The sequence below is a fragment of the Rousettus aegyptiacus genome, unplaced genomic scaffold, assembly GCF_014176215.1.
Source record: "Rousettus aegyptiacus isolate mRouAeg1 unplaced genomic scaffold, mRouAeg1.p scaffold_m13_p_1, whole genome shotgun sequence".
Lineage (NCBI taxonomy): Eukaryota > Metazoa > Chordata > Mammalia > Chiroptera > Pteropodidae > Rousettus > Rousettus aegyptiacus.
In genome coordinates, this window is record NW_023416284.1 from 177,169,337 (window position 1) to 177,195,180 (window position 25,844).

At 38.8% G+C, this 25,844-nt stretch overlaps 1 protein-coding gene across 8 annotated transcripts in view; it reads left to right on the forward strand.

Moving 5' to 3' along the window:
* SCAF8 (SR-related CTD associated factor 8) overlaps nt 1–25,844 on the forward strand; it is a 190,745-nt gene that overhangs the window by 64,977 nt on the left and 99,924 nt on the right. For 4 of the 8 annotated variants that reach the window (XR_004951416.1, XR_004951418.1, XR_004951421.1 and 1 more), the window contains exons 18-21: nt 1,361–1,502; nt 3,152–3,217; nt 5,707–5,925; nt 6,697–8,164. Coding sequence is in view for 5 of the 8 variants with exons in the window: in XM_036223007.1 (XP_036078900.1) it covers nt 1,361–1,502; nt 3,152–3,217; nt 5,707–5,925; nt 6,697–8,150 (1,881 nt within the window). In the remaining 3 variants the exon portion in view is untranslated. Of the gene's footprint in view, nt 1–1,360; nt 1,503–3,151; nt 3,218–5,706; nt 5,926–6,696; nt 9,900–25,844 lie in introns of those variants that run through there. The other 4 variants (XM_036223000.1, XM_036223014.1, XM_036223018.1 and 1 more) reach the window with 1 other exon arrangement.

A 25,844-nucleotide genomic window follows, 5' to 3' on the forward strand; every position in this document is an offset into this window, starting at 1 on the left:
TTATTGCTTGCTCTGTGATATTCACTGTTCTAGGCAACTGAGATTGGGATACATCAGTGAAAAAACAAACAAATTCCTGCCCTTATGGACCTTTTGTTCTCAAAAGGGGAGACAGAAAATATAAAACAAGTTTATGAGATACAGTGGAAGGAAACGGTAGGATAAGGATGATCAGCCTGGGTAGGTGCTTACAATCTTAAGTAAAATGGTCAGGATAAACTTTCCTGAGAATGAGACATTTTGAGCAACAACTTAAAGCTGCTGAGAGAATTATCCCTTTGGCTGTCTGTAGAACATTCCAGGCAAGGGAGCAAGAGTCCAAAGGCCCTAGGCCAGTAGCATTCTTGGCGTGCTCCAGGGATAGTAAGTGGGCTGGAGTAAAGTGAGTGAGAGGCAGCTTAGTGGCAAGGAGACCTCTTGAAAGACTTTGGTTTTCCCTGAGATGCGGGGCCTTTGGAAGATTTTGAAGAAAGAGTGACTTGATCTGGCTTACGGTTTTAAAGGATCGCATGGCTACAGTTTTGAGAAGAGACTAGTGGACTTGATAAAAACAGACCAATGAAAAGACGGAGCAACCTAGGTAAGAAACAATGACAGTTCAGTTAGACCGATAGCAATGGAGGGAATGAGAAGTGGTCAGATATTAGGCGAAGTTTGATGGCGTGACCACTGGGGACTAGACTTGAGTGGTGAGAAAGAGCAGAGGCAAGGTTTTTGGTCTGAGAAATTGGACAGATGTAGTTACATTATCTGAGAATGGAAAGAAAACTGTGGGAAGGACAATTGAGAGTTCAGTTCTGTGCATGTGAAATTTGAAGTGCTTTTCAGACAATCAAGTTAAGATGCCGAGTAGACCATTCATAGAATATGAAATTTAGAACAGAGGTACAGCCATAGCACAGATATATATTTGAGAATTAGCGTATCTAGGATTAGTAAAAGGTATTTATGTTAGGAGTAGAAGATAACTTTATGAGAAATTTGAGTCATTTTAAAGCTGTTATTGACATGCTTCCTAATGGTGGTTAGTTGGCATGATATAGCTGCTTATTATAAACCTAGTGGGAAATGGTAATTTGAATTGAGCCTGACAGTCACTATTTAAGTAGGTGGCCATTACTTAACATCACCTGAATGTGAGGTAGATTTCAGTCTCCACACATACTCTCTTTTGGAAAGCAGAGTGCCTTGCTTTTACCCCAAGTAAGTTTACTTCCAAGTATACAAAAAAAAGAAAAAATAATGGTATTTATTACCTTCTTAAAAAAGAAATGGAAATAATTTACCTTTCAGTGTTCCAAGATTTCATCTTTGCAGATGGATGAAATGACATGGACTTTGTATTTTCTATCCATGAAAGATCCCCGTAGCCCCAGCCGTGCCTGCGGTCAGCCTAGTGCCACCCGCGTTCCCTGTGTCCATGCCGGTCCCGCCTCCTGGCTTCAGTCCGATGCCGCCGCCTTTCCTACGAGCAAGTTTCAACCCTTCACAACCACCGCCTGGTGAGGAATTTTCATCTTATTAATGGAACTCTATTTAGACTGTCATTTAAATTCTTTTGTTTTGGATTGAAATGCTGTGGAGCAGTGACTCTCAAACCTTAGCATACATTGGAGTCACGTGGGAGGTGTGTCAAAGCACAAATAGCGGGGCCAGCCTCCTGCCTCAATAGGACTGAGGCGGGGGACATGATGGTGCCTCTTTCGCAGATTCCTACTGATGCAGATTGTCGGAGGACCACGCTTTAGGAAGAGCTGACAGAGAGGAGAAATGAAATTCTTTAAAATCATTGACATACTCCAGACAATTTAAATCTTATACTGAAATTTTTATATCACAATTCTTTATTGGTACGCATTAAATTATATAGATTGTACCTCCTAAAAGGCATTAGGTTTCCATTTCAACATTAGAAATTATGTCCTAAAATGCTAATTGAATTTGTAATATTTTTTTGACCTAATGAATTGTTGATAAACATTAAGTTCCTTGAATCATTGTTTCTAGGCAAAAACTACAGATTACTTAAACTACATATAAATAATTGTTAGCAATTTTAATTGCTTAGAGAGATAGCTTAGAGATAGAGATTTTAGTATTAGACCATGGAAGGTTAGAAGAAAGAGGGGGAGATACAGAGATCAAATGAAATATGTTGATTTTTAATACTATTTTTATTTTTCTTCGAACTTCATGAATTATTTTCCTATTATAAGAAATGTAACTTAAGTTCTTAGTCATCAAATCGAGCTCACGAAAAATATCCAGGCCAAAAAGTACATTAATTGCCTGCGAATGGTTGTAATTTATCTGTCATGTAACATACAATTTTTAAATGACACTTTAATACATAATTTGAAATTAATGCAGATTTTGATAAGAATTTTATTTTTTGTACGTTTTAAATATTTAAAAGTTACTCTTGTCGAATATTTTCTACATTTGTAATTTGAAAACTAAAATTTTTTTCAGAAGATATTTTTAAATGATTATTTCAAAATCCATACCACATAGACTTTATAAAGTCATTGTTCAGCATTAATTTGCTGAAAATCACGTATCTTTATTTTTCCTTTATTAGCTACCATTTCTAATTGAATTTAATGGTAGCTCTATATTTTAAAAAAGTGAGGGAGCAGATTTAAAGTTTTATTGATACTTAAAAGCCAGTATTAAATTGAAGATTTTTTTCAGTGCTTAAAATATAATATTCAAGGTTAATGAAAATATTCCGATCTAGAAGGTAAAAAGTGTATGTATCAAAGATGTTATCAGCAGCTTGAAATACAGTGTTTAATTTTTCCTATGTGATCACCATGCTTAACATGGGAACTTGTTGCCTGGTTCATGTTAATCTTCGATTTTATAGCATCATAGAGAGCGTGCCAAGGACTGAAACAAGTGAGTAAATAGGCTGTGCTCGCGAAAAGGGCCTCTGCGCTTTACTTAGCTTTCTCAGCGCTTCACCAAGAGTCAAAATAAGGTAGTGTAAATAAAAGTGATTTTAAAGTGGAAGATAGATTCACAGATACGAGGTTATAACGTGAAAGACTTTTTTAAGGCTATCGACCCTCGTTCATAGCTGTTGAAATCTTCGGTGCAGGAGAGGCAGTTTCTCTCACTTTCTTTTGGGTCTTTTCCTTCCGCATAGGTTTCATGCCACCCCCAGTCCCGCCGCCTGTCGTGCCTCCACCTGCTATTCCGCCAGTCGTGCCATGTGAGTTTGCTGCTGCCAGAGTCGTCTCGATTCATGGCAGTGTTAACCTTATTGTTAAGTCCTTAATGATGAAAGTTTTTCGGACAAATGCATTTTTTTGTTACGTGATTTGTAAAAATATAACGGTATTATCGTAGTCATATTCATATTTGCTCTACTATCTCAAAATGTCTTTTCGTAATTGGTTTAGTTAAAATTCAGAGAAGGGTCCCCACATATTTTGTGTGTGTGTGTGCATGTATTAAATATCTTAGTCTACAGTACTATTGTCCAAAACTCCCTTTTTAAGTTCTTCGTGTCGTTGACTTCTTGAAGAAACAGTTCACTTCTACATGCAAGATCCCAAATAATGGATTTAGTCTGTGCTTCTTTGTGGTGTTGAATTTTTTTCTCCACCTCCTTGAATTTCCTGTAAATAGAAAGTTTTCACCAGCCAAAGGCTTGCTTCAACTGAGCTTTACCTTTTTTAGCAAGAATGTGTCAAGGGCGGGGCGCTGTAGACTTGACATTACCTCGCGTCACAGGCCATGCGGTGCCTTCTCTTCCCACCTTAAATGTTAAGGTGAATTAGAGCATCTGGGTAACAAAACGTGGTGGATAAAAGCTTCCTTTCAACTTCGTGTCACGTTTTCATCCATTGATCATTATTACTTGAACATACTTTTCATTAATTTCAAAGTGATCTTTGGAATTTTATAATTCTTTATATAATTTCATAGCTAGAATTTTTCTGTAAAGATAAACTTTCTCTTATTAACTAATGGTATTTAGTTACCTTGAAATACAGTTGTACAGAAGAGCTGGGTAGATGCTAAATTCTTTTCTGTAAGTGCCATTTTTGAGAGCAGTGAGTTCTGTGGACATTTCCAGTGGTATCCGGTGGCTGAAGTGGGGAGAGGATTTCTCTTATCTCACTTTCTCTCTCTCCCTTTTCTTCTACTTTTCCCCTTCATTTTCTTTAGTGTTTATGGATTAATAGATTTTTTACTTCCAAGCAGTTACATTCACTTCCGTCTTTTTGAGATGACTACATCAGTTTTTGAGAGCTTCCTAGTTTTTTGGTCCAATATTGGCCCAAAGAACTTTATTGTATAGAGTGTGTATATAATAAAGAGCTTATCTTTTGATAATATACTTTGTTTTCCTTGTGATTTTAAACTTACTCTTCCTTTAGTGTTTAGACAGCATTAGGATTCTTTTTCGTTATTGTTGGTTAATTAGGAAGAATCGTTTATTCTTTCTGAAAATCACAACTGTCAGAAGCCATTTCTGAATTCACCATTTACAGACACTCAACCTAGAGTCTACTTCCCAAGAATTTCTTTCTTAATTTATTTGTTTTGAAAAATCTGGGGAAAATTTAGTGGAAAAAGAGAAATACCACTGTGTTTCAGGTACTCTCCTGTTTGCTCACAGTCCCATTTAGTTCTCATAATTCCTATACGTGATCCCAAGTGGTTTCATCCTTGTTTTACAACTCTGTTATGTGCTAACGGGTTGTGCATGTAGAGTTAAATGTGAGAATATTACAGTTCCTAAAGTCCCTGAGTAAAAGATTTAACAGCGTTGCGGTATGAATTGGACTACAAATTTGAATTGCTTAATTGTGATTTTGTATTCCTCTTCTTCTGTTTTTTAACATGTAAATGATTTATACACTTGGATTTTTCTACACATTCTTTTAAATGGAATGTTTACATCTTTTTTTTTTTGTAGTTCACTTTATCTCCTGTCAGCTGATAAACTCTTGCTTGACAAAAAGTAGTGAATGACCCTAGTCAATTATAATTTCAAGGAAATTGGGCAAATTTTTATTCTCATGCATATCGTCAGTCTATACTAATTATTTCTGTTTTTTTAGATATTCACCGACTGGAATCCTTGAAAAATTATGATGTTTTTCTATTACTGGGATTTTCTTAAGTTACTGGTTCTTATTGTATTAAACATTTTAATGCAAATATTTCTATTTTTTTTTCCTTTTTTAAAAAACAAAGTTTCTAAATATAATTTACTGTCTTCAAGGTGACTCATTTGTCATTTTGAGCCTCAGTTATTATATAACGTGTGAAGTAATACAGAGTTGCCATTAAATGAAACAACACTCAAGCTGCCAGAAGTTATGAGTCATTGTAACTGAAATGGGCCCGAAGGGAATTCCTATATGGCAGGTCCTTGAATAACGTCATTTTATTCAGTGTTGTTTCATTATAATTCTTATAAGATGCCTTAGGAACTTAACTCTTGTTAATTATATCAATTAGCCGATGGTAACGTTTGTTACCCATGTCACTCAAAGTCCCAGAACCTGCGGACAGCATTAGGGGAGGACTGTTGGTGGAGCATCTTACCGAACAGCTGGGGAGAGAGGATGGGAAGTCATTTAACACTTGGGCAAGACCATTATGGGTCATCGTTAGTATTTTAACGTAGTACTTGAATTGATTAGCTAATTAAATCTGCAATGTGTTTTCTCTCCCTTTAAACAGCGTTAGTACAACCGCCGTTATCCATGACTCCAGAAACTGTGAAAGACGTTGGATTTGGTGGCCTCGTTTTACCAGGGGGTTCTGTTGCCGGCAGCCTTGCAGCTTCCGCTCTGCCAGCTGGAAATGTTTTTAATCCTCCAACCAAACAAGCAGAGCCTGAAGAAAAAGTACCTCATCTTATCGACCACCAGATTTCTTCTGGGGAAAACACCAGATCAGGTAAAAAAAAAAAAAAAAAAAAAAAAAAAAAAAAAAAAAAAACCAGAAATACATAGTAAAATCATAAACACTACTTCTCTGCAGTGGTGTTTAATTCAGAGGTGCCATACTTTTGTAACCTGTTCAGTGCACAAATGCTGAAATGTTTTAGGTTTTCGAAAGAGATCACTGTCTCTTAAAATTTCTGTTAAGAACAAATTTGGCATTTGGTTCAGGATCATATAAATTTTGACACCTTTTTGTTAAGACCTCTCTCCCTCTTTTTTGACTATTGTAACTGCTTTAACGTGTTGTTACTGAAATAAGATTGCATAAAATACATGTACTTATACAACGATAAAAATAAACAAATACTGGGTATAAGTAACTTTTACCCAGTACCGTCCAGCTAGGTCTAGATGTATGAAAACAGCAAGTCTGTTTTTCCTGGCACAATGGTTAGTATGTTAAGAATTGTTTCTGCTTCAGAAAGACTTGTTACGGGTAGAGAATCAGTATAAAACCTGACATTTTTGTTACTTTAAAAGATCATGTAAAGATTTTAGGTAAAGATTTTAGGTCTCAAATATGTTTTAATATTTAAATTTTGCTATGTATGGTATTGACAATTTAACTTTATTTTTTATTTACTATCGAGTATACCTTGTTTTTGGGGGACTACAGGTAGCGAATTAAGCTACCTGCTGGAAATTGTAGCATTAGTAGTTACAAGTGTAGTTTCCTTTTCATGTCAGAATGATTTCTTGTGTTGTTTTTTCCTTTCCATTTTAGTGATTCCAAACGATATTTCAAGTAGCTCTGCAATTTTAGGAGGACAGCCGCCCAATGTGACGAGCAATTCTGGAATTCTGGGAGTTCAAAGACCAAATGTATCGAGCAGTTCTGAGATTCTTGGAGTCCGGCCATCTAATGTTTCCGGTAGTTCTGGAATTATTGGAGCCCAGCCGCCAAATATTCTCAATAACTCTGCAATTTTGGGAATACAGCCACCAGGTGTTTCGAGCAGTTCTGGACTTTTGGGAGTGCTGCCCCCAAACGTCCCCAGCAGTCCTGGACTTATAGGAGTACAGCCACCAAACGTTCCGAATGCATCTGGACTTTTGGCAGCCCAGCCGCCAGCCGGGCCTCAGAACTTACCCCCTCTCGGTCTCTCTGGTCAAAGGCTGCCCATTGTGCCAGTGTTAGACCTTCGTCCAGGACTAATACCGCAGGCACCGGGGCCGCGATTTCCCCTGCTGCAGCCCGGACTTCCGCCCCAGCGAGGGATCCCTCCCCCGTCGGTGCTTGACGCAGCTCTTCACCCACCACCCCGCGGGCCTTTTCCTCCAGGAGATATTTTTAGTCAGCCAGAAAGACCTTTCCTAGTTCCTGGAAGGCAAAGTATAGACAATATCACTAATCCAGAAAAAAGGATACCACTCGGGAACGATAACATTCAACAGGAAGGAGACAGAGATTACCGGTTTCCTCCCATAGAAACCAGGGAGAGCATGAGCAGGCCTCCCCCGGTCGACGTTAGGGACATGGTTGGACGGCCCGTAGACCCAAGGGAAGGTCCGGGGAGGCCTCCGTTAGATGGTAGGGATCATTTTGGAAGACCGCCTGTAGATATCAGAGAGAATCTCGTGAGGCCAGGTATAGATCACCTTGGTCGCAGAGACCACTTTGGCTTTAATCCAGAGAAGCCCTGGGGGCCTAGAGATTTCGATGAGCGAGAGCATCGGGTTCTGCCTGTCTTCGCTGGTCCAAAAGGCCTTCATGAAGAAAGAGGCAGATTTCGGTCTGGAAACTATCGGTTTGATCCTAGAAGTGGTCCTTGGAACAGAGGATTTGGACAAGAAGTTCACAGAGATTTTGATGACCGCAGAAGACCCTGGGAGAGGCAGAGGGATAGGGATGACAGAGATTTTGATTTCTGCAGAGAAATTAATGGAAATCGTCTTGGACGAGATAGAATTCAAAACACCTGGGTCCCCCCTCCTCATGCTCGGGTTTTTGATTTTTTTGAAGGGGCCACTTCTCAACGAAAAGGTGACAGTGTGCCTCAGGTTAATGGTGAAAACACTGAGAGACATGCTCAACCACCGCCCTTACCAGTACAGAATGACCCTGAACTTTATGAGAAACTGACATCTTCAAGTGAAATAAACAAGGAGAAGAGTGACACAGTTGCTGATATAGAAAGTGAACCAGTGGTAGAAAGCACAGAAACTGAGGGGACATAATCATCACTCAGTAGGTAAAAGATACCTTTTGTAAAGTTGTCATCTCTCTGTAATAGATTAATGGCTGACTGGACCGTAGTTATTCACTCTGTCTGCCAGGATTAAGTTAATCCGATGTTCATGTTCCCCTTTCTCTTAAAATAATTGTACAACTGACTTGTATAGACATTGTTCTTAATCTGAACATGGTAGGTAAACATTTTTTTATTTTTCTGATAAAATATAAATGTTGCCCCAGATTCTTTTAACTTCAAGGAAATGAATAACAGCTTGTCAGAGACTTCCTATGGAAGAAAGAATTTTTTAGATGCTACCATTAGGTTGGATATGGTAATAGATATATTTCAGAATAGCAAGTGGTGGTATATCTTACCCATATCTTTAGGCTGCTGCAGAATTTTAAGGTAATAGACAAAGCTGTGATATTTTATGCAAAGACTGGCTCTAGATATTTGAGGAGCACGATACAGAGATTTTAAAAAGTGATTTTGTAAAATCTACACTATGGTCTCTGTTTCTCCAAAGTAAGTGTTTTGTGATTTGTTCCTCATACTGCAGTGAGTAAAAAAAAAGAAAAAAAGAAAAAAACAAAACAACAACATAAATATTAAAGTACGTTTCAATGTTGGGTGAATTTTGTTTTTAGATGCCAATAAAACTTATTTGTTTGATAACAGTGTTCTAGGAATTGTATTTTTTTAACCTACAAATTCTTAAAACCCTGGATCATTAGCAGCATGTGCTTAGTTGCAATAATTTTCTATTACTCTTAATAACAACAATGAAGAACTGTGTGGTGCAACAAGTATGTACTTTAATATAAAAATCATGCAGTCTCATTAGTTTGTGTGTAATATCTATGTATATTGTGTTAGTCATGTAGATTTTTTTTTGTTTCTCTGTATGTCTATATTCATGTACATACAGAGAAAAATAGAAAGTTGATAGTTTAGATAGTAAAATATTCTTTACAAATGATTAGAAAATTAGAGAAATCTGCCTAATTGACATTGCTCATTGTTACAGCTCTTAGTCTTTATGAAGGTAAAATTAGAAATACTGTAAAGGAGTACATTGGTTTGGCAATTCCTTTTTAATATAGTTAAGCATGAATCCAGATTTAGCATGCAGCCATATTTCACGTAAATGCTTGCATTGCTTTGTTTCACACTGTATTTTCTGTTTTGCATAAATAGTAGTTCTAGTACTGTAGTACTTGCTGGTCACTTGCCTGAAGTGAGTATCTTAATTGCACAAAATGTGTAGTGGTGTCGATGGATTGAGAAACATTGATTTGTATGCAGGGCCAGAGCGTCCGTTGTGTGTTTCGTAGGCTCTGAGTAACACTGTTCAGCTTAATCATCTCCAAGGTAAACGAAGCAGAAAAATTTGGACTTGGTTTCCTGTTTATTTATTTTTGTTTTAATTTTTACTGATTTGCCGTTTGTTTTTCCTTTGGGTTTTACATATATACACACATATATATAAAACCATTGGCGTTTTTTTCATTTCTAATGAAGGTTTTCATTTGGTCCTATGACTAGTCATTTTGTTTCCTATGCATTTCCAACAATTCATCATCTGCTCTGTTTATCTAGAATCCTTAAGTGACGTTTGTCAAGGTCCCTCCCTCACAAATGATACGAGCCCACCAGCTGTTTACAGTTGGACATTTTTGCTTAACCTCTGATGATCTGTAGGGCTATAAGAGCATTAGGGTTCTGGCCCAAAATAAAGTCTTTTCCCCTTACAGATTCTGAACAGAAGTATTATTTGGAAAAGTGTGTGAGAGTGGGCATTTAGTGTTTATTTTTAAGGTAATTAAGTTCAGTTCCATAATTTGGGCTGTTTCAGATCTTTTCCTTAGGGTAACAGGTAGAACTGACAATTGTATGAAGTTTTAATGTTCAGGAAAGATTAGCTTTGTCTTTAAGGAAATTATATTGACTGGGATGTTTCTCAGACTACTTCAGTTGCACTTACCATTATTAAAATTAAGTGGCATTCACTTGGATTAAGTAACATGAAAGAATGCAAGATTTTTCAGTGACTTGATCCCAAGATTTTTAATCACGATTGGGCCTTCATGTGCAAACTTGAAAACAATATATGTACAAGTATCGCACTGACTTGAAGATTGTGGTGGTGTAAGTTTCTTAATCAGTTGCCAGTGCAGAATCTAGAAACTCATCTTGGACATGTGTGACACTCCTAACATAGCTGAAAAAAAAATTCCCTGTACTTATTATCACATTATCCTTGTTTTATTGTACAATATTTAAGTGAAAGGATATCATCATTCTCATACGGAAGTTCCAAAATTGATATTTAAATTTGCCGTTTTTTTTTTAATGACGGAGAGAAGAGTTAATTGTCTTTGATAAGTGTGACACAGGACCTTTTACATTTTTGATGCTTTTGATTACAGTGCTGTCACTTGGAGTTACCTAACCAGTTTAACAAAAATGATTTAAAGTGTTTCGTCCAGTAACTGCATTAGACACCAAACCATATAGTGTTTTGGTTTGTGATGTGGTAGAGAGAATGATATGACTTTATGCAGTATCAGCACACTGCAGCATTAATATACATTACTTATTTTAAATGGTTTTTATGTCTTTAAACATTTCATTAAACATTGGCTTCTGTTCTTAGATAGAAACTTACTTTACACCAAAGTAGTCTATATCTGTAGCATATTAGAGGTGGAATGCTCCTTTATTCTATTTTTATTTCAATACATAGGGTGGACAAATACTTAGAAAGCAATTAGAAAAAGTTACCTCTTTTAATCTGAAAAGTATTTTTTTTTTGTAAACACTGTAATTCATCAGATATAAGGTGCCATTGATTATAAGAAGCACCATTCAGAAATAAAAAATGCTTCTAATATGACATGCCTGTGATTGTAAGACCCATCCCTAATTGCGAAATGTCAAAATGTGAAGTGTCTTAGAATCAAAGAAATTCAGTATTGATTATTGAACTTCATGTATGTATTTTAGATGGACACAAACTTTAATGAAAAAGAACATTTTAATATACTCAAAAATAATTTTGTTATACTTATGTGCCTTTATCATTAGCTTAGTGGGTGCTATATTAATAAAATATTTAAGGGCTTTTAACTTTCAAAGAAAGAAAACTAATATTTTTCTTTTTAAATATTTTACATAGTATAGAAGAGAACAGTATCTTTATGTTCGTTTTTAAGATAGACAAAATAACTAAATTATAGTATCATAAATTAATGTAATCATAAATACCGCAGTATGACAGTGAATTATAAATCTTTTCTTCAGTCGATGCTGTGGTTTTATATAAAACATCTTTTAAATTTAAAGTTGTAGGCAGTACAATTTTTATTTTACACCTCGGGGGGGTGGGGGGGAACAGGTTACCACAGTTTTTAATGGGAGATTTTTAAAAAGCCTTGACTGAGCAAAATTTTCAGAAACTAGAATGTAAAATTGATGGCCCAGATTGTTTCTTTTGGGGGGACATACTTTAAATAGGGGCATGCATATTGAAAGCAATCTGAAATACAGAATTTCTGTGGTTCTCAGCCAGGAATAATGGAATCACCTGTGAAGCTCTTTGAACATTTGGGAGTTCAGAGTTGAGGAGGTCACTACAGACTCACTAAATACAGATTCTCCTGGGGTGATGTATATTTACATATTTACTCCTAACTTCCTGTGTGTATATATAATTTTAAAGCCCTACATACCACCATTTTAGATATATTAAAATACGTAAATATTTAGTATACAATTGAGATTCTTAAAATATTTTAAAAAGTAAAATACTTTTTAAATATTTTAGTGATACACAGTTATTTTTAGTGTTTTGATAAAATAATTGTGGTAACTGGTGTTGCAGGATGAATAAAAAAATAGAGAATTCCATTATCACAGATGTTTTAAACTCAAGCATAAATCTAAAAAATGAATTATCTAGCAAGAAAGGGATGGAAGAAAGCATATCAGATGGTTTTGTAGGAAGTATTTTTGACTCAAGCGAAGCTTGGTATAGGATATCTTAGAAAAAAATGTACTCGATATCATGTAATTAAATGCTTTGATTATAGAAAGAGCCCCTTTGGTACAAAATTGCAAGCATTAACTGTATCAGGGACTAGAAGTAATGTTCCTAGTAGGACTACTTAGATGTGGGTTGCACAGGAAAAACTAATCCAGGTCAGTGGTTTATTTCGGCATGAGCTTTGCTCAAAAAGTTTTCTTCCACTGTACTTAATTCTCTTTTCCTTCAAGAGATTCTTTTTATCCTGTATGTACACTTAGAATTACTCCACCTTGTTCTAATCAAGATTTAGAACAAATATTCTAAACAATTCGTAGAATACATGCAGTATGTCAAGGGCTAGAATGGTGCTAATGGGCTAACTTCGTATCGTACGTACGAGGAATGTGGATGGTAAGGGTGACCTGCGGGGCCGGAAGCTGAGGGAGCGCCTGCGCACAGATGGTGGCGAGTGAGCTTTGAACTTGTGACTTCGCGCCCTGAATTTAATGAGAATTAGATGAGGTCAGTGAGTGTATTACGCAGATATGCAGCACTTGGTTGACCTGCGTTGTTTGTCCCCTCCCCCACCACCACTCCACCCGACCTTGGGCAGCTCCCACTGCTCTGTTTTATTTTTCTTTCTTTCTCAGACTCTACAATTCCTTCTCATTGTAGCACTCCGGCCTTCTTTTTGACACGTAATTTCATTCGGGGGCTGTCAGTTGGATTTGTCTGCATTGAAAGCATTTTGCTATCCCTTGGCTTAGTGGTTTCTAGGGTTATTTGCAGTATTTAAATAGGGTCAGTGAAATAAGTTTTCTGTAGAAAACCAGTTGAGGCAGCAAGGACCAGAGGGAAAGACTAATAATATTGAAATGCTTTTTAAGAGAGCACAGATTTTATCGCCTTTGGGTTTTCAAAACTGGCTTTAGCATTTGCTAGATGCCTTTAACAAGTTATTGCACCTCTAAGCCTCATTTTTTAATAGCTAATCTGCAAGATTACTTTATAATTATTGATGATATTAGCTAATATTTAATGGACACGTGCTATGTAACAAGAACTGGAATAATTTCAATACCTGTAGAATGTAATGACAATCCTGTGAGATAGTTCTTATTTAAATATGTTTTGCTTAAAAAAAAAAAAAAAAAAAAAAACCTAAGTCACAGATTTAAGTAGCTTCCCAGGGCCTCACAACTTACGAAGATTTGAGCAAAGATTGAAACCCAGGCCTATTAAATTCAAAAATTAGTCCGTACCACCTAATAAAGTGCCGGACATACATGGCAGAGGCTCACTAACTATTAATTCCTCTTCTTTTTAAAAAAGGCAGATAAATTTGTGCATAAAATATAAACGTGAACAGCCCAACGAAACTTATTCTAAAGTAAGGCTGCAGTTGAACACTAAACTGAGCTTGTGTTTTCGTTCTACCAGTGTGCATGGGGCTGTCTTCTTGTAGCTAGAAATCACTGCAGCTTCATTTTTTCAGATTCTGTGTTCAGGAATTTTTTTTTTTCTTAAGGTTATACCATGGCATAATATTGTTAACTTTCTGAATAACTCACTGTTTTGGAGGTAGGTTTCTGTTGCCTTGATTTTAAATAAGATTTCTTTTTTGAAAACACCTTTTCCCACAAAGTAAATAAAATTTCAAAACTTTTTTTTATCCTTTCAAGTGATACATAAAGGAGAGAGCCAGTGATCGCTTGCAGAATCATATTTTTAGGTTGTGAATTTGGCAGCTCTTTTCTAAAACTTGGCATTTATATACTGTATATCTAGCCAAAACTTAGTCCTTGATTTTCTTGTGTATTAAACTCCGGTATTAGGAATATTCTATGGCATGAATTAAGCGAGATCTGTGAAGTTACACGTAGGAAGCATTCAACATTAGTCTTTCCTCACCACTCGAATTCAGAGCATTTAGAGGCTAGCCTTTGTCTTTAGTGGCAGTGGATAATTTGTAGTTATTTTACTTTATTCGAAATATAACCGGATTCCAGGTTTTCTTCTTTTCTAAGTCTTCTATTTAGCTCACTAAATTTAGATTTATGTAAGGTTCATTCCTAGCACGTTGTGGTGCCGGCCTTGATCACCTTTCCCAGAGTCTTTGCGCAAAGGACTCTAAGCATCGTGGCCATGTCACTGCCGAACCCACACGTCAAGGGGACACGCTTGTCGTGTTTGTGAGTTATACGTCTGTTTCTACTAATCTTGCCGAAGGTAATTATTATTTTGCTTATGTTATGATTACATAAAATAAAATGTTTTTGCATTTGAATAATCTTTTTTTCAATAGCATGAGTCTCGTGGATATTACTGAACTCAGATCAGTTTACACACTAGCAAGAATATTAGTAAAATCAGAAGACTTGGGTTAAAGAAAATGACCTTTGAAAGTATAACAAGATGACTGTTATTTAAGAATTGATCTTTCGTGGTGATCGAAATCATTTTAACCTTTAAATAGGAGAGGGTAGCATGTACCATCACTGAATCTTATGTCACTGTGGTCATACCCAGGATAAGGATTTAGAGATGTCTAAGTAATAAAACCACGAAGGGGCAGCATTTTTTTAGGAGTTTTTTTCGTTTATTTGTTTTTAATTAAAATTTATTAATGTTTTAATTATAGCACTCCATTTTTGTCATATTACTTTCTGAATTATTAGCTAATTAGTCCGACCACAGGTTAGAAAGAATTCTCATTACGGAGAGAACGGGGTGGCGAGTTAGTATCTTTAACCTGTGTGCCGCAGACATTCTACATAATATATCTTTAAAAATACACTGGTAGGATTTGTTACAAATAAAGAAGCGAACTCAGTGAAGTCCATGGTCACACAGCTTTTGATTTGCATAAATGTTTGAACCCAGGTTTTGCTGACTTCAAAGCTACGTTATGTATTAAAAGATGCTCTTTTGGAAAGGTAGATTTTAATATATGGTTGGCGTAATTAGTTTCCTAGGGCTGCTGTAACCGCATAACCAAAAATTAGAACAACAGAAGCTTATTCTCCAACCGTTCCAGAGGCTAGAAGTCTGAAATCAAGGTGTTGGCGGGCCATGCTTCCTCTCAAAGCTCCAGAGGAGAACCCTTCCTTCCTTCTTCCAAGCGTCTGGCATTTCTCGGCCACTCCTTGGTGGTCCTAGCTTGTAGATGCATCGCTCCAGCCTCTCTGCCTGTCATTGCATGGCACCTCCCATTGTGTGTATTCACATCAGCTTCCCTCCATGTGTGTCTGTGTCTGAATTTTCCTGTTATAAGGACATCAATTCTATTGGATTAGGGCCTCGGGTCCACCCTACCTCCTGCATGATTTAACTTCACTAATGACGTCGTAATCCTATTCCCAAATAAGGCCAGATTCCAAGGTCCTGGGGGTTACAATGTCAACATATTTTTGGAGGACACAATTCATAACAGCCTATGACTGAATTCTATAACTATTTAAATAGGCCTTTTAAAACTTAGTGGGAAAGGTAGTACATTTTAGAGTGACGAAACGCACTTTTCAATTACTTTGATATTGTAGCAATCAAATTTAAATTCCTAATACAAGTATTGCAAACTGTTAAATACGATAGCACTGTCTAGCTTTTTAGATGAATTTATAATGCCCATATTTTTATATTTCTTTAGTAATACTTGATCTAAAGGAATTTGCAAAATTCAATATTAGTGTTCTATAGCAAAGAATCTATTTACTGTGAATTATCTTTGCATTAAAAAAATCAACACTAACTTTTTTTAAAGTGGAGGTTTTTTTAAACCTCATTAAATACAGTTAGCCTGAAAATCTGCAGTGTCTTAATTAATTTCATTTCTATTTGTCTTTTTAAAAGCAGTATTAGCAGTTTCCATTTTGTCTACTCATTAAACTTTCCTTTTGAGTAAGTGATCTGACTACCATTTTGCCATTTCAGTGGTTTATTAGAAGTAGGTTTTTTTATTTACCAAATAAATTACCGGGCTGTTCACAACTTGAATTTATGGAGTATTGTAACCTTAATACATTTCTCTATTTTTGCAAAGAATTAGCCAGTAAAATCTTTAACCGAGTAAAAAAGTTTCGTATGTGACCGTAATTCAAGTATGGATATATAGGTCTTTACTGGATAGGTATGTCAACAAGGGTTCCTAAAACATTTGTAGATACTTGAGTGGAGAATTCTCGTGATTTTTGTCTGAAGGGTACCAGAGCACTCAGAATGCTGCCTGCCAGTGCAGTGCTACTGCATAGGGGTCATTGTTATGGTCAGTAATGGCTAATGGAGACTTTTGAGATTTGCAAATCAGTGCTGTATATTAATTGAAAATTAAGGGACTATTTATCAAGTTTTGAATATTACAACCCAAAATGAGTTGGAGGGGAAAGAATGGAGTTGTGTGGCTGTTGGAGGCCTTCTGAAGCAGGGATCCCCAACCCTTGGGCTACAGACCGATACCCGGCTGTAGCCTGCTCAGAACTGGGCCGCACAGCAGGCAAGCAAAGCTCATCTGTATCAGCAGCCGCTCCCCAGCAGGAGCATCACCGCCTCAGCTCCGCCTCAGATCATCAGGCATTAGATTCCCATAGGAGCACCGGTCCCTGGTGCCAAACAGGTTGGGGGCCGCTGCAGTCTAAAGCTTTTCTACCTCCAAAGCCTCAACCCTTGAGTTATATTTGTGTTTCTGGTCCTCAGTACCAACCTTTTACCACAGCTGTCTGACTCATTAGGCTGGTGGCCGGCATCCTGCTGACCCGACCTTGCCTGGCATGGGGAGATGGCTGCGATCTAATTTCAGGAGGAATAATTAGAAAGCTTCCTGTTGTTAAATTGTCTACATATGTCCAGATAGTAACAATTTATTGGTTAAAAATAGTATTCCTGATTTTCTTATACATTGAAATAGGAACTCAGGTTTTAAGAGTACATTTTTTTTTACATGGTAATTGAAAAAGGCTGATTCATATGAAGTTGATAAAAGATTTATACTTTTCCCATGAATATATTTATGCTGGAAAAAAAGTTGTTAATCACCAAAATAAAGTACGTTCCTAAATGTGTCTGATTCAATCAATCCACTGTATAGGAGACCACATTTAGAAAAATGATTTAAAATTTTTTCTGTTAGACCTTCCTGTATCATAGAATTAACAAAGCACATTTAGAGTTACTTTATCCCAAAGTTAAGCCTCTGTCAAATGAAATGAGATCTCAGAAGAGAGATCTGTTTGTGGGAGAGACGTGAAGTTCCCTAACTACTGATGATTCTGAAATCTTCAGTCACTCGTAGTAGCCAGTTTAGGAAGATTTAGGGGAGAGATCTCGGTTCCACTGGAAGTTATAAAATGCCCCGATAACTATTCTAATCCATACTTTCAAATGTGAAGCAGTAATTTAATTTCTTATCAGGGCTTTAAAACAAATGAGATTCTTTGGGAGATAATTTAAAATTTAATTATTGACATAGCTAAATTTGGAAGGAGACGATCCCTTAAACTATGTTGCAGCTCAGATCTGTCTTTGCTACATTGGTTATTTTAAATTTATTTGTTGGACTAAAGCTATAGATATAGGATTTAAGTGGAGAGGTCTAAGCACCTGATATACCTGCCTCCAGATTCACCATTCAGTGCCTTTTCATTTAAGCTGTGTGTTTAATGTTTTCTTTATAACATGACCCTTACATTCTGGGCAAATAAAATCAGCACCCGACATTTTAATCAGTGGCAGACTAGGTTTGACTTCTAAAGTAAGATCAGTTTTCTGAGGGCTGAAAAGGTTCTCACCCCAGAAGCAACTCCACTTAACCGATAGTAGAAGGAGGCAATGTGGGAATGCTCATGGATGAAGGCTATAGGTTCACCTGGGAAACCGGAAATAAAGGTGCTTGCCTTTCCATCTCATGAGCCTCTGGTCGATGATTCTAGCTGTCCAAAAGTCAGGGAAGGGTAGGGCCTCGATTCCCGTCTAACCCAGTAAACATCAGGTGAGGATGATTTTAAGAGGCTACGGGACTAGTATAACCAGGGCTCGAAAATCTAGTCGTGAGATCTGGGTTCAGAGAACCGAATGAGGCCGACACTTCGTGGTTAGGCGTTAGGTCCTTTCGGGCGTCAGCGCTCCTCTCCTTCGCCCGGTGTAAGTGGTCGCGGGTCGAGCGGGAAAGGAGGAGCCCGGAGCGCTGCCTTTGGCTGGGCTTCTTGCCCCGTGCCTGCTCGGGCGCTGCCGCGGAGCACCTGCTCTGCCGGGCGTGGGTGCGCCAGGCTGGTGCTTCGTGGTAAATGTCTTTCTGTTGCTCAGTAGTAGTCTGACTTCATTTATGTCTCTCTCGGCTGTTTACATTGCTTTTACATTTCAAAATAGTTTCTAATCTAACAACTCAATTGGAAATATGCACATGTACATGTATGCACATACAAATACACGTGTATGTGTGTGTATATGTATCAGATACCTTCTCAAAGAACCTTCAGCAAGTCTTGTAGATTTTCTTTTGACGGTCCTTGAATATTCATTCTTTCAAGAATTAGACAAACCCAATTATCATTATTTTTTCTTTATTTGATTCTCATCCCCGCTTACCAAGCTTGTACTTCTTAAGGATTAGGTCTTTAAAGCCTGACATTTTCACATCAAGGCCAACTCAGTCTTCGTTAGAAAAATGATTCCTTTACACTCCAGTAACCAGAAATTAATATGAAATGTATACTCAGTACTAAATATTCTCAGAGAATGAGAGTGAACGAGAGAGCCGCCTATAATTTGTAAAGCAGTAATGTTTCTCATAGCTCTGATAGCTGGCTAAAAAAAAAAAAGTGTTAGCATTAAGTCATTTTGAGTCATTGCTTCATCTTACGATTTATTACTGCTGAACGGTTCTGTTTACAATTTCCGTCCAGTGCTCTTAATAGCATCAGTGTTATGTTTCGCTTCGTGGCTTTGCTTCAGCTTCTTCTACACCAGCTGGGTCCAGAGCTGCCAAAAGTTAATTGAGGCTGAACAAGACTTCAGGGAGGAGCCGGATAGACGGGAGGCGCAGCTGAGAGGGGCGTGGCCCGGGACAGGCACGCGCCTCCTGCCCATCCTGGACTTCTATTCAATGTTCAAATACGAAGAAACACGTCCATTTTTCCTTCTTTGTGACTTTTTTTAAAAAGCTATTTTATGAGCATACTCTTGGGCGTTCTAATTTGTGAACCACTAAAGTCATTTTTATCAAGCTGATAAATTCAAATGAAGTATTTCATTGAGCCATTGTGCGTAGGATTGATTGACTCATCGTGTCTTCGGAGCACATGTTTGAAATGCCAAGCAGTGGGCCTCTTGGGATGATGATTTAAAAAAAAAAAAAAAAAAACATAAAAAACCAAGACATCTATCTGGTTTTGGAATTTATCCCAAGACGGGGAATCTCTTGGTGCCCCTGCTTAGACAGCCTGATGTTCACCCTCTTAATACTACAACTTACCCTCGTAAATGAAGATAAATAGTGTTCTCGATGCCTTTGTGCCACCAAATTGCTCCCACAGCCCTCTGCTCTAAGCGTGATACAACCTGGACCTTCCCTCCATGACAACTGCTGAGACCCGAGCATCCCTGCTTCCGACTTTGCCGTATCCTCCTGATCGTACAGCTTTCACCTGCAGTTAAAGATCCTCGAAACCCTAGGAAAGGGACTGGGAAGACTCACACATTTCAGGGGCCTTTTCCCCCTATAACTTGCACAACAGAGAGAACCCTGAGCCAGGGGAAACTCAACACTGCAATATCCGTCAGTAGTGGAATTTGTTACCTTCTCTGGCTGCAGCACTCTGCTTTTCATCTTGAGTGAGGTTTTAAAATGTGAGAGATGTACCACTATCTCCTCCCTCCCCCTGGAGGTACGTACACTTGACGCTCACGGCTATGACAGACACCGTGATCGGTCCCTGACCCTCCCGCTGCTGGGCCCTGACTTTCCCACGCTTCCTCGGGCAGCCGCTGCTGGTCACAGGTGCTAGCGTTCGATCTGCAACCTCTTCATCCTGGTCCTCGAGCCTTTTACCATTTAAAACCGCACGCCTGCCTTCAACGGTTGTTCGGGTGTTATCCTCTTGGTTTCTATGTACGGGTTTTTTTAGTTCTGACAGGGATGCTGCGTGATGTTACTTTCCGCTGTTTATGCAGGATTTATCCATCTTCGCGCCCACGTCGGGCCTTGAGGTGCGGTCGCATCTCATGTAATTTAATCAACCAAATGCTTCGTTCCTGAAATTTCGTATTTCTTCAAAATGGCAATGTAGATAAAATTAGTTAATAGCTCTGAACCATATAGATGTCATAATGCCCTAGTTATATTTTGACCTTATTTTCAGCTCCTTATAGGGAAAGGCATTCTTAATGAAGACGTTAAATGCAATACTTACTTCTTTTGCCATTGGTTTTGGGTTGTCTTTAACCTTACCAATATAATTGTTTTAAATCATTCTTAGGAACATGTTAAGGCATGACCTTTGAACCCAGTTAATTTTTGTTTCAGATATTAACATAAAATTTTATTTTTTTTTTTAAATCTTAAGGACAGTTTTTTTTGGTGTGTTGAAGTACATTGGGATAGGAAATTTATAAGGAATTGAATCAAACTCAGAAAAAAGAATGGAATTAGGACTGATATACTTGTATTATTTCCCCCACCAAAATAAAACAAGAGGCCAGTACAAAGATTGTTTAAGAAAAGAGCAAGTATTTTTCAGCACCTGAATATACCAAGATTTCTTTTCTTTTTGAAATGATAAAGTGAAGCTCTGCATTAAACTTTCATGTTTTTGAAATCCGGGTATGTTAGAATAAGATATTTTAAAATTATGGGTGATCGCGGAGACCAATGCATGGCCTTACTGACTTTTTAATGCTGGCCGCCCTCAAAGATTGTATCCATTTTGTTCCCAGCAAGAAAAATAAAAACAGTCTCAGAAATGTGTCCACTTTGGAACTCAGCCGAACTTGGAACTTTGATTGATCTATCCAGTAAAATCTGACTTGCTTAGTGTTGCCTTTAGAGTCATTTTATTTAGTTACTTGCAGCAATAGAGCTGATTTTCTATCAGTGGCTTAAGATATGAGCCAGGTGTTGAAGTCCTTAGATTTGCTCACCATAATTGAATTATTTATGTCTAGACTACCCTTTGACTATACTTATATTCTCTTTCTGAATTCTTCATACCTCTTAACATGTTTCCAAACCGTGTGCAATTTTCATTACCGTTGGGAGGAATGGAGACATAACCTAACGACTTAAGAGATAATCCTGATCGCTGTGTGGACATATTTTCCCTCAGTAATTTTTTACTCACGTGGGTGTAAGCCTAAGTCCGGTTTTGGGTAACATACGTGAGCTTTTCCAAACATGCCTGTTTTATGAGATCGTATCAGAGGCCTCAAGTGCGCACGTGGGTCAAGTTGCAGTTAGAGAAACATTTGAATGATGTTGTTGTTCACGTTAGTCTTGAGAATTTCAGCTTAATTTTTGTCCTGTGATCAGTACATGTAGCAGATCTGAAAGTGAATCCAACTAGAGTTTTCTTTTTGGAAGAGAATTGATAAATATCCAAAGCACTTATCATTCAGATCGCCTTCAGGTGGTTGTCGAGCCTGTAGGTGTTGTGTTTAGCAAGCGAGACTAACCATAGTGTGATTATAAGCACATTGAGGCTTCTCTCTAGTGGGAAAAAAGTCCTGCTCTTGAACATTCACGTATTCTGCGGTTTATTATATAGTACAGGTGTGAATCTTTGCTTATTATGTCTGGGGTTATTGTCTTAGCATATCTTAGTTTTTGAGATTTGTGCTGAGATGCATTTGGTCTCTTGAGGAGGAAGATACTGCAAATCCAGTTCTGTTAGCTGAACATGAAGGTAATTAATTCAGTAAATTTATGAAGCCAGGAAAAAAGAAGAGAGAAAAATTTCTGGAGCAGAGCTTCATGTTTTTGTAATAGGTGTTTTTAGGAGATTTTTAGGCGAGGTAAATGTCTTTGCAGATCACCTTCCATGGTGGCCATGTTGACAAACACCAGGGCCGTCGTACACCAGGTCCCTTTTCGCTTGCACGAGGGCCACTGCCTACCCTGTGCTGTGAGCAAGGACACAGGGGGCATTTTTAGGAGGTTGTGAGATTCTTAAAACATACACGGGATTTTCATCTGTAAAGATCGTATTTAGAAGATAAAGTGTAAGCGAGATAGCTAATTACAATGTCTTCTGACTAGTCACTTCTGACAGTGTGTAATGATTACGCTTTTGGGACCCAGATATAAATATTAATTTTTTCACTACATTGAGCACATATATTAATGTGCACTGATAACCCAGAAGCGTACGAAAATGAGTATGACAGTTTTTCAAAGGTGATGCCTCGTTTAAAATACCAGATTCTTTCACTTTTGTGTCTTGAAAATCAAGTGTTGGTTGAAATGGGTAGGATTTGAGGCAGATATAGTACAGAAACCTTCCTGTTGAAGACTTTACAAAATTATGATTAAATTGTATATTCAGAAAACATCTGTTTTCACCCCTAAGTTTCTGTTCCGGCAAACAAGAAGATGGTTATCATAAGAGTGAGGACACTTGTCGAGATGATTCCGTTCTTAGGAAGGTTTTGACACAGATCTCAGGTGCGTTCTTCAGGCTCCAGGACCCTCCCGTGAGCCCTGAGGCTGCCCCTTCGGCCTCGGAGGATGCGAACGCTCCGGTTCCCAGGCGGCCCTGCCGTTCCCCGTCCTGCGCCTCTCGCGCGCACCGCAAACATGCCCGCCTCTCCCCTCTCAGCAGACGCCTTCCCCCGGCCCAGAGTGCTTGTTTCCGCAGCCCCCCCAGACTCACTTCACGTTATCTGTCCTCTCTCAGGCCGGTCTTCCTTAGCCAGGAAGATTGTGCCACCCCCCGCCCCGCCCCCCTTTCCCCCAGGGGACATTGGCAACATTCGGAGGCATTTTGGGTTCTTACGGCTGCACTGGCTTGGGAATGCAACTGGCATCCAGTATTAGGCGCAGGGAGGCCGCTAAGCGGAGGGCGCCCGCCACCCCCACCCACCCGCACCCCGCCATGACCAAGAACTCTCCCCGAATGGCAGCAATGGCAGCAGACGACGTGCCGGGCTCTGGAAGAAGCGCCAGCCAGTCCTCCTCTCTTTCCTGTGTTCTGAACCTTTCTCTCTTTGCTGACCCCACATTTTCCTATTAACTTCCTTAAGTCTTCCACACTTACAAAAAAAAACCAGAACTTGCCCTCGACCCTTTGTCCTTTTCTTAGTCATCGGTGTCTCTCTTCCTTCGTAGCAGGGTCTTTGGGAAGCGTTTTCATTTGTCTCAGTTTCTCTCTCGTCTCCCTCAGTGCAGTCTCCGCACCAACCCACTGACACTGCCCTTTGTAAAGGTCCCAGTGACACACACGCTGGACTCTGCGGTCTAGCCGCTCCCCTGTCCCGGGCTCCTGCCCGCCCTCTGCCGCAGGCAGCACGGTCCCCGCGGCGCCTGCAGCCTCCTTTCCCGCCTGTCTTGCTGTTCGTTGGTTCTGCCCCCGGTGGGACTGTCCTCTGTCCGCGGTGCAGACTCCATCCGTCTTCAAGGCTCCATGCACACGCGGCGTCCCAGCCTTGCCCACGCTCCCCGGAAGCCACCAACACCCCCCCCCCCCCCACACACACACCCCACACACCATGATTGCAGTACTCTGCGGTTATAGTGCGATCGCTCGTTGACAGGCTGAGACCAGATCTTAACGTACGTTCCTAGTGCGAAGTGCCCGACTCATAATACAGGTGGCAAAAATTGTGGAAAGAATAAATGAACATTAAAAGCGATTAGAGGAGTTGAAAGAAATCATTGAGATCTGGAAAAATTCCTACTTAGCTGCATAAAGCCTTAGACCGGCAACGTCGGCATCACACGTGGAAGCGTTTAGAAACTCAGTGTCTTCGTTTCCAACAAGGAGCAATGAGGATCTGCATTTTAAGAAGGTCCTCGGGTCCTTCGCAGGAACGATAATGTTTAGGGAACGGTGCTCGCTCATTACTCTTTTCCCCAACAAGTGTGGGTTGGCACATGTTCGAATAATATGTTCATATAACATTTTTGATGTCTGTAGAAATTAGAGCAGGTGCTCTGATAAGTAGGCTCAAGGGCAAGAAGGAAAAGCGAAACGGAAATTTCAAGGCGAGGGTAAATGGAATAACGCGTCGCTTGCTCTTTAAAACTGCGTTTCGTGTGACGCGGCTGTTAGCAGGAGCCCTGGCCATTACTTGTTTCCCACAGGACGGGAGGTCATTTTTTTAACTAGAAGCACTTCTCAGTGTCCTTACGAGTGTCATGGTACCGCTTCTGGAAATGTTTGGTACAAGGTCCTCGAGTGCATCTCTCATGTGAATACTCTTACTTTGTAGATTGAATTTCATTTGGTCTCGGGACGGGGGGCTGTGGATTTGGATTGAGAGAATAAATTGCTAGACTTCTCGTGGCCCTTTCTGATTTGGGGAGGGGGGTGCATCCCAAAGTTTATCTTGGCCTCACTTTGCCAGCGGATATTGGCACCGTGCCTACGTAGGAGTGAATATAATTTAATAAAGTATGAAAGATTAAAAAAAAAGTCATTGGTAGATGAAAAGGTTGGAAACTATCAAGGCTTTATTGTTTTAAAATTACAGTAAACTGTGACTCAGCTGTGCTTTTAAGATAAAGGTGAATGCTGTTATAGGGCATAACTTGTGTAATAAATGTAGAGTTTCAATTGTATTAAAATTTCTATAGAAATTTCCAAAAGTATGTGAAATCCAATTTTTTTTGATGAACGCGTCTAAAAAAAAAATGACAGTTCATAGTTAAATGTTTTGATCCAACATTTAAGTTACGGGTTTTGGGGCAGATTTCTTTGAAACAGTTTACAGAATTTTATTTTAAATGCTAAAATTTAAACCTGATTATAAAACAAATATAAACGCTCGAGGGGTGAGAACTGGAGAAAGCATGTTACCGCGTGGCTTTATCTTGGGAATGGAGAAACAGATTCATAGTTAATCCAGCAAATACTTATTGAAGAATATATACATGTTTCGGGTACTGTGATAGATAGAAGTTGGCGGTAGTAGGTGATTGAGAGAGTAAGAGACGGACAGAACAGTCTCTGCCTTGGAGGAGTTTGCCCTTCGGGTGGGAGACGGCCAGCAAACTGCATTTCAATGTAATGTGCGACTTGCTCTAACTAAGGCTGTACAGGTTGCCGATAGAACATAGGACACTAGTTGCTAGAGCTTAGTTAGATGCCGCATTTTTATTGCAGCAGATTAACTCCCCAAACCTCAATATCTTCTATCTATAAAATGAAGATAATATATCTATCCGAAAGGCTTGTTTCGAGGAATAAATGAAAACACACGTATAGTGCTTAGTATAAAACCTAAAAGCGGCTGTTCGGTAAATGTTAGCTTACCACTACTACTGGGTGGCAGTTACTGTGTAGTTCTAGAGAATCTTTCCTCCTGGCTTTGTGGTTTCTGCCTCCTTTCTTGCCTGTGTGTGTGTGTGTGTGTGTGTGTGTGTGTCTTCATAGCCCTGTGCGTGATTTGAAGGAAGCATCTCTAAAATCGTGGAGGTCAAATTTAGATTTCTTTCAGAGTTCATTTTCCCTTATCGTTCCTTCT